At 48.0% G+C, this 8,639-nt stretch overlaps 1 protein-coding gene across 1 annotated transcript; it reads right to left on the reverse strand.

The window, feature by feature from the left end:
* Positions 1–469: 469 nt before the first annotated feature.
* On the reverse strand, positions 470–8,053 carry LOC119431766 (XK-related protein 5). The gene is made up of 3 exons (XM_049656909.1): positions 7,798–8,053; positions 4,814–6,277; positions 470–2,329 (listed from the first exon to the last, which is right to left on the reverse strand). The coding sequence occupies exons 2-3, from the start codon at positions 6,044–6,046 to the stop codon at positions 2,006–2,008; spliced, it is 1,557 nt and encodes a 518-aa protein (XP_049512866.1). The 5' UTR covers positions 6,047–6,277; positions 7,798–8,053; the 3' UTR covers positions 470–2,005.
* Positions 8,054–8,639: the final 586 nt, after the last annotated feature.

Here is an 8,639-nt window from a genome sequence, read left to right on the forward strand (position 1 = left end):
GCCGTCAATGAGCGTCCACGCCGCGTGCCGCCGGCCGGCGCCGAAAATCCGTCCCTTGTGGTTGGGCCTTACTACCTTCATTTTCTTCAGTACTAATTGACCCATTTTAGGCAAATTAATAAAATTATGGTTTTGAAAGATTACTAGTTTAAACTCGTTTAGTGTAGCTCTTTAGTGTTAGAAGAACATGACCACAGGCCAGTTTGGTCTGTACCGGATGGCTGTAGTACAGGTATTGACAGCACAAGCACACTTCATAACTGTTTACTTCTTCAAATTTGGCAGATACACCAACTTCATTCCTTTGTGCAGGGTAGCAGAAAAGTTAGGATGAGGACAAAGTAGTGCTATATTCAAATTCAGGTGCCAGGTTTATCCCTTTTAATGGCTTGTCGGTTGGCTAGTTGCTTTTGGGTGACGGGAAATGTCTTTGCAGCATGAGAAAGATGAGGGACAAGAGACGCGTAAGGCAACACACAGGGGCACTGGAAGATCTTTATCCATCTGTCATGCCACCAGAAGCGGGTGTCCAGGAGTGACAGTTTACCTCTGCAAACAACAAACCGATGTATGAAAGGTGCCAAAGCTGGATCGATCAGCTTAAAAGTTCATCAAGTGAACACGTAGTCCTGGCTTGATGCAAGTCAAACTTTTTTTTACCACAAGCGGATTGTTGCAGTGAGTATGCCATTTTTCAAAGACAGCAATTTGAAGGAATATCAACACAAAACTCTAAAGCCTTACTGTCATTTTTCTGCTGCAGTAAGCACGTACCCAGCAATCATGATATGGAACTGCATGGTGCAGCACACGACTAATTGATTACGTTATACCACCGGCCTAGGATTCGATATAAAAAAGAACCAAGCGTGCTGTAATGTTACAATTCCTTGGTGTTGACATCTGAGAAACAGCGGCCTTATACCACACTGCACTACAGAAAACTGAATGCAATTAAGTTCTTAAACAGGTTGATTCAGAAGGTGCAGAGTTATCGTGTGTGATGCAAAACCAGCTATATCTTGTACCTTTCATGAAGCTCCTGATAAGAACAAGCTGTTCAGGTCTCCTGAAGATGGGTGAAGAGTTTCTTTGCAGAGGTGGTCAGGATGGTCCCTCTCAAGAACTTTTTAAGTGCTCAGTAGTACTGGTGTTTGCGAGTGTTTGTTCTGTAAGCTGTCTTTTTCATCCCCACAACAGCCAATCTTTGCTATTTGTGCATGTGGTGTGTGACCGTGGTGCTTGTGCTGCTGCTGAGCTACTGGGGGCGCCTTCTCTATGCCTGTGCGATGCGTAAAAGAAATATCCAGTAGCACGGAAGTATGGAATGGCGACACAGCACACATTTGTGAGAGGAGCCTCTCCAGCAAACTTGCACTTGTCACAGACTGTAGTTACACAAGATGACCCGTATTTGTCTGTGTGTTTCTTGCACTAGGCCTATATAAAATCTAAATTCCAAAATGGTCTCAGGATACAGCTAGTGCAAGTTTGTGTATCATCAGCATGAATTATAAGGCTTTGCTTGATCAAGACGGTGACACTGCATTATGGAGTGGTCTCTTACAAAAAAAAAAAGAAAACGGTAAGGTTAGCCAGAAACCACAGCAGTGAGCACAAGGCTCAATCAGCATCTACTCAAACCTTGAAGTGGCTTCATTTGAACAGCTGTAGTGAATGAATAAAAACTGTGCTTGCGACAAGGTCCTGTATAGGTGGATCCAAGATGTAAGGTATTGGCACGACTCAGAGGCTGCCCATAAAATGCTGAAGTTCTAATTCTAGCAAGTATAAAATTGTATAAAACAGGAAAAAAGGCACGTTTCGATGTGGGATAACCGCACAGTGCGACAGCAATGGTGTCTGCTTCTTGTGGCACAGGGTCTACGGAGTATTTCCACAGGAATTTTCCTTGGGTAATAAATATTCACACAACGTTCCATCTGCAAAAAGCACGTGAGGCACTGGAGTTCAACGTGGCTGCTCTCACCACCAGTGATAGGCGTCAAAGCTGAGTCTCTGGTCCATGTGGACGGCCCAGGAATGTTCGGCAAGTGCGGAACCGCGCGGAGGCATCCTCGTCGGCTGAGTCCACATCACCATCACTCGAATTGCTCTCGCGGAACGTGAACGGCCTCTGGGTCCACCGGACTTCGCGCGGCTGGGGTGGCACACGAAGGCTGCCAACGGCTCGCTCTGGGTCTAGGCGCTGCGGGCAGAGCAGGATCTCGGGCGAGCCACCAAGCAGCGACCGGTAGCAGAACTGTGGAGGACTGCGGAGCCAGGGTTGCTTCTTGGAGCGTGGGATCGGTTGGCGTGGTGTGGGACCCTGCATCTCAAGAGACAGAAAAGAAAACAAGAAATGCAACAGAAGCAAAAGTTGGAAGGCGATTCAATGTCTAGCTGATGTCGGTCAAAGACAGAAATGTTCCTGAGTGAGTTAGGAGTGAGAACAGGGCTGAGTCACTGCATACAGCACTCCATCTTGTCACCCCTCGCATGAAGAGCATAAGACTGCCTAAAGTTCTTTACTATGCTACCTTGAGGATTGGCCCAAATTTTAGAGTGCACATACCCACGGGAATGGTCCACATTTTTAGACTGCACTATCTTTGGGATCAACCAACGAAAAGAGGCTAGAAACACACACACCTGATACAGAAAAGTAGGGGTAACTCAATAAGAAAAACATCGTTTTTGAAACTATTTTAGTACTTAGATTAATAATAGCTGTACACTGTACACTGGAGGCATGTAGACGGCAATGTTAGTGCGGGAACAAATTGGTGTAGTTGAAATTCAGGCAAACACACATTGGCTGACAGGTGCATTTTTGGGGCCTTTAAGGTACAAACACAAAGGTGATGTTAAGTGAGTTTGTTGTTGGGCTAGTTGGTACATGGTGCTAAGAAAAACGATAAACAGCACAAAAACGGGAGGCAATTGTTTGATGCGATTTCTAGGAAAAATGACATTTGCATTAGCCCTCTGTTTAAAGTCCTGTCAACAAAGGAGAGGTGTGTATGAACAAATTCAGGTGCTGTTTACGTGCGTGAAGAATATGATCCTGTACGATCACGTCAGTGTGCTGTGTTAAGCAATAAGTTCATATGCACAAACAGAAACATGAACAGGGAAACTCTGAACACCTATAACAATAGACTGGGCTGTGTAATCATACTATAGCCTGTTTCTAAGCATGGTGAGTTCCCACATCCCGCTTTTGGATCCTGAATTAAGTCATTTGTTAGAGATGCAAAAGAACTTCGAAACACAACAATGCATTCTGTAACCTGTTGCACACTTATCAGGCATTGCTGTGGAAGCTATGCGGTCACAGAAGTCTTACTCCATGTGTTCTGCAGTACAGTTTAATATGCAATGCTTTCTACGGACTAATTACATCATTTATTACAACTACAGCTACTGGCGAGAGGTTACTAAGAAAATGTTGTATTTTGTGCAACTTTGTGCTTCCAGTATGCAACGTACTATGTTGTGATCGCAAGTTCAAGCAGTGCTCTGTGGCCTCTGGTCACAGAGCACTGTGACGTGAGTAGAGTTGCCATGGTGGTCTAGTTATGGCATCACAGGTTTGATCGCGGCCACAGCAGCTGGATTCCCATGCAGGAATACTCGGGTACTGTACATTGGGTGCACGTTAAAGAACCTCAAGTAGTCCAAATTATTCCGGAGCGCCCCACTGCGGCATGCCACATAATCAGATCGTGGTTTTGGCTCGCAAAGTCCTGAGTCCTGGAATTTAATTTTAATTTCAATGCTGGTAGAGAGAGGTCTCTAACCTTAATAGCACTGCCTGCTCTGTACGAAACAAGGGTATATTCATTTTTAACTTGTCCGCATTTGAATTCATGTTGACAACACATCTTGCTCTGTCCCATCTAAATTCATTTTTCTCCACGAACAATCAATGTTTTTAGCCAATGAAGAAAGGTAAATTGAATGTTGAATAAATTATCAACAAGTCTCAACTGATTTACTGCATCTTGTAGTGTGGCTTTAAAGCAGCATATATACATGGTGCAATTTCACATGCCAGCAGCTGCATCCCCAAAATGTTCCAACGGGTTCCCATAGTCGCAGCAAAGCAACACAAAACCACAAACACACCATTGTTCCTGTGCATGTTAAATTTGAATAGGGGCACAGCCGCCATATGCTTCAGCCGAAAAAGTGGCTTATAAAACGTAACACCAACAAAGCTTGTCAAGCAACGTAGCATATGCATACCTGCCAACCTGTGAACTTAAAAATTTGTAAAAATTCTGTGAACAGGACAGCCTGCACTTGTTAAAAGCTTGTCCTGAGCACACACTTTCTGTGGGATAGACGCTAACTTTACGCTGCCGTTTGTTTACCTTTAGATGCAGACAATACAGCAGCAGCAAACTTTAAAACAGCAGATACTCACAAGCAACTCCTAGTGTTTAGATCACATTGAGTTTTTCAATGACTTTGCTGTTGCCTATTTCGCCTGCTCTGAAGGGTATTTCCAAGTAAATTTTCTCGAAGTAAGTATCTTCTCGTATATGTGGCGCCTGACAAGTACCATTGCAATTTATTTATTGCATGCATTCCTTTTGCAGTTATTCACAGCTCTAACTTTCAAAAGCTTTCAAACATTATCATTAACAGGATTGGTGTTATCTAAAACTTGAAGCAATATTCATAAAGTCGCAGAACAAGCCAAAATTCGTAAACGTTATGAAAAATTCGGGAGAGTTGGCAGGTATGCAAATGTCTCCAAAACAGTTCTGCACTGTGAGATTCTGTCAGTAGAAAGGCAGAATACCTGTAGTGTTCCTCTAGGAGGAAGCTTTCCCTGCTTCATTTCTTCTTCAATGGCCAGGAGGTCTTGAAGTTGCTGACGCCGCTTCTCTTGGAGCTTTTGCTGTATGTCGACAGCCGGCACCACGTTGCTGCCAACTGGAGCCCGCTTCCAGAACGGCTGCGCAGGCGGAACGAATGATGACGGCTTCTTGCGCTTCCTCTTGAGTGCTGCTGGATTCAAACGGCAGTTGAACACCCCCGTGGGGGCTGCCGGAGCAGGTGCTCTCGGCGGAGGCACGAGCCTTCGCACGTGACACCATCGGTAGTAAAGGAGCATGAAGCCCAGCCCAAGAAAGAACCCTCCCCACACTACAAACAGCACCAGGTCCTGACCCCAGTGCGGGCCTGGCTTTAACGCAAGCCAAACGGCGGTCAGCAGACTGTTCTCTAGAAGCATGGCAGTGTAGAAGGCGGCGCAGCGAGCCCGACCGGGTCGCCCAGGGTTGGGTCTCAAGTTGACGTAGCAAATGGTGTGCACGTAAGCTAGCAGAGCCCAGTAAGCCAGTCGGCGGGCAGGCGCGTCTCCGCGGAACAGCCGCGGTGGTGGAGAAGCCAGCCAGACCAACATGGCGAGCCAGTGTAAAAGCAGCACCACCAACACCCAGCGGCCATAAAGTGAAGCGTAAAGGATCAGGGCACAAGCCCTCGCAGACACTGTCCCCAGCCGCCAAGCCAACTGACAAACCACACCTAGCCACGTGAGGACAAGCCGGTGAAGTTGTTGGCGACGGATGTTCTTGCTAAAGGAGGCCAGAGCCCAGCAGACACTGAATAGAGAGAGCAGTGCTGAGACTCGGTCGAGAGGTGCTACCATGCTCGGCAATGGCTGTGCCCAGGCTAGATGTAGCTGCAGCAACAGCATCGGGGCTGCTTCGCCAAAGCCATGGATGAGACGCAGCAGGCACAAGTCGGCCACCTCTTGCTTGACGCGACTTAGGTGTACTGGCAGGAGTAGCTTGAAGTAGCGCCACAGTACGCCCGCTTGGAAGGCATGAAGCAACAACACACCGCCTCGGCGTGCCTTGGTCTTTGCGCCACGCTGAAGGTACCAGTGGAGAGAGAGGCCCTGGCTGACCAGGAGCGATCCCAGGATGCTGGTGAGGGCAACGGAGAACCAGACCAACTGCTGGCGCACGACCAGCAGCGTGTACGCCACCATGACGTCAAAGACAATGTCGCAGAAGTACGATGCCATGGAGATGATGTTGAAGAGGACATCGCACAGTGGCAGCAGTTCCTGGCCAGAAGGCTTGCTGGAAGCTTCTTGCTCCACTGCGGTGGGTGTGCCCTCCGCAGCGCCCTCCTGGGGCAGACGAGGTGATGGGGGAGCCAGGGCTCCGAGGGAAGCGCCAGATCTCGGCCTGGCATGCTGATCAGCACATGACTACCTGTGGCTGGCAGTGGTTGGCGTCCTGGGTTTTGAAGTCTGCAAGTGTAGAAAAGGAACGTCACAGTGGCATGCTATGGGGCCAGTTGCTTCTAGCTCACTATGGTTGAACCGTGATGTAACAAACATAGATACACTGAAATATCGGATATAACAAAGCAAATATAAGATTTTCTTGCTGATTTCAGCCTGTAGCAAACATCTGATATCATGATGGTGTTTTCACAATGGATGCAACACTGTTACAACAGACTGTAGCAGAAATACAGCAGCCACACAGCTGTTGCTCAGACAGCGAGGGTGGAGTGTTATTAAATGTGTGTGACATGAACATTCATGTTCTATGTGTCACTTGTATAGACAGCCTATGGCATGTTGCAGAAGGAATGTGCTGATTTAATGGGCTTAACATCCACAACGCTGCTACATGTTGCAATTTTGACTGCCTGTGGTTGCTCATTGCTCTATGCAACATGTTTCCCTCGGCTTTCTGCTTTCATTAGAATTATTGTGGCCGCTGTAGTGGACGACCAAACTGCGACCTTGTGCCGGTTAACGGACTGCCATGACTTGTGTTATCATAGCAAGTAGGGAACCAACGCAGGGTCAGCGATTCTAGCATGCCTTATGTGGATAAAGAGCAGCCCCACGGTCATGCATCGAGATTAATACGCATCTGACTAGCAAATATCCTAGGTACACCCATCTGCTCTTTGGTAGACTGGAAATGTGTGCAAAACGGTCAAGCTGCATTTTTGTCAGTGATGCTGAAGTCTGGTTACACTAAAATACGAAAGCACATCGAAGACGGCGCTACAACATGACTTATGTCAGCTGGCTGCTCAGGATCTCAAGCATCAACAGGAATTGGAGCTTGCGTTCGTCGCGGCACACAACAGGGGAAATAATTCAATGGGTTCGCCTCGTAAAGTTTGACGCCATATTATGCGACATGTCAAACGCGTTTCCAGGATTGCGGTTCCCAACTCTAATTTCTTCTTTTACGGTTTTGTGCGGAGCAACCACAGTGAAACTACGAAGTTATAGCGTCAGCCTTCCAGCACGTACACTCATTCATATGAGCGAGAAGTTCAACTAACGTCGATTGTACAAGGTATTTCGCACGTTTCTACTCCTCGCCTGTCACCGCTCATCCATCAACACTTCTTGTACTCAAGTACGCAAGGTCTTTAGAAGTATGCGGCTAGCGCAATTGTGGGAGGTGACATGCGATTGCAGAGAAACTATATCGAATGCAGGACATTCAGCCGGCGCACACGCGTTTTATGAAGCTTCACGTTTCAAACGGACATCGAAGTGATACAGATACAGTGAAACAGATAAATGCTTTATTAACGCGCCCAAAGAGACGCACGAGCGAGCGGCCTGTAGCGCTTCGTGCGTGGCGCTGAAGATGCCACTACATTGTTAAGCGCTTTAAACGGAGTGCATTGAGCGATTTGTTTACATTCCGATCATACTTGCCGGGCCTCCGACAAGGCCGCGCCAGTTACAAAGCGCGTCGCGTTGGAAATGGCTGCGAAGAAAACATGACTTACCGCAACAAGGTTCATGTAAGCCGGGTTCCGTGCCTATGGCTCGATTTCGTCCGCAGAAAATATATACCGCGAACCCTCGTCGTGTCTTGGCATTGGCATGCCGAGGGGTCCCGCAGAGAAAGCACCAACATCAAACGATCAAAGGCTCTTGTTCTCTCTCCCTCATCACGCAAACAGGTTGTTGGAAGAGCAGGTGAGGAGGTGAGAGAGAGAGTCGACGTGCAGGCCGACGCTATGGAGGCAACATTGGATGCGGAGCCACCTGTATTTTGCAAAGCCTGCCTAATCAGGACAAAAACAGCGATGTGACGGGCATAAGCGTCTTGCGCTGGAGTTTGGGGTATAGTGGCGGCGCCTGGTGGCGGCGAGAAAAGTTATATCTGGGTGGTACCAGCTTGGGTGGTATTGAGCCCGGGCTGTGGCGAAACACGTTTCTAGCCCGAGTTTTACGACGATTCGCACTTTTTTCTGCCCTGTTGCGAGTGCGAAAAGGCTCGTCACTTCTCAGAGGCCACGCTGCGAGCGTGCCGCAGCCTAGTTTAACCAAAACGGACTCTCCGTATACCGTGAGTAATGCTGGAAGCAGAAGGAATCGGCGACGCCGATCCGGAGAGACCTAGCTCAGCCTCGAAAAAGCGTCACCGACGTTATACTGCTGCGTCGTGAGCGGCCACGAGCAACAAGGCCTGAATCCCAACATCACATTCTACCGTTTTCTTTCAAGGCCTCACGAAGCGGAGCGTCGGGCGCGCTGGATAACTTTGCTACCCCACTACGAGCAGCACAGGTTTGAGAGTTAAATGTGCTCGTCCTTGACATCACTCCAGCACGTTGAGGCAGCG

The sequence above is a fragment of the Dermacentor silvarum genome, chromosome 10 (assembly GCF_013339745.2).
Source record: "Dermacentor silvarum isolate Dsil-2018 chromosome 10, BIME_Dsil_1.4, whole genome shotgun sequence".
NCBI classification, from domain to species: domain Eukaryota; kingdom Metazoa; phylum Arthropoda; class Arachnida; order Ixodida; family Ixodidae; genus Dermacentor; species Dermacentor silvarum.

Excerpts from the sequence above, each read along its gene's own strand:
- LOC119431766 (XM_049656909.1), bottom strand. The coding sequence starts at position 6,046 with ATGGCATCGTACTTCTGCGACATTGTCTTTGACGTCATGGTGGCGTAC. Across the intron at positions 2,330-4,813 it reads CTCCTAGAGGAACACTACAG|GGTCCCACACCACGCCAACC; the intron begins GTATTCTGCCTT and ends CTTGAGATGCAG.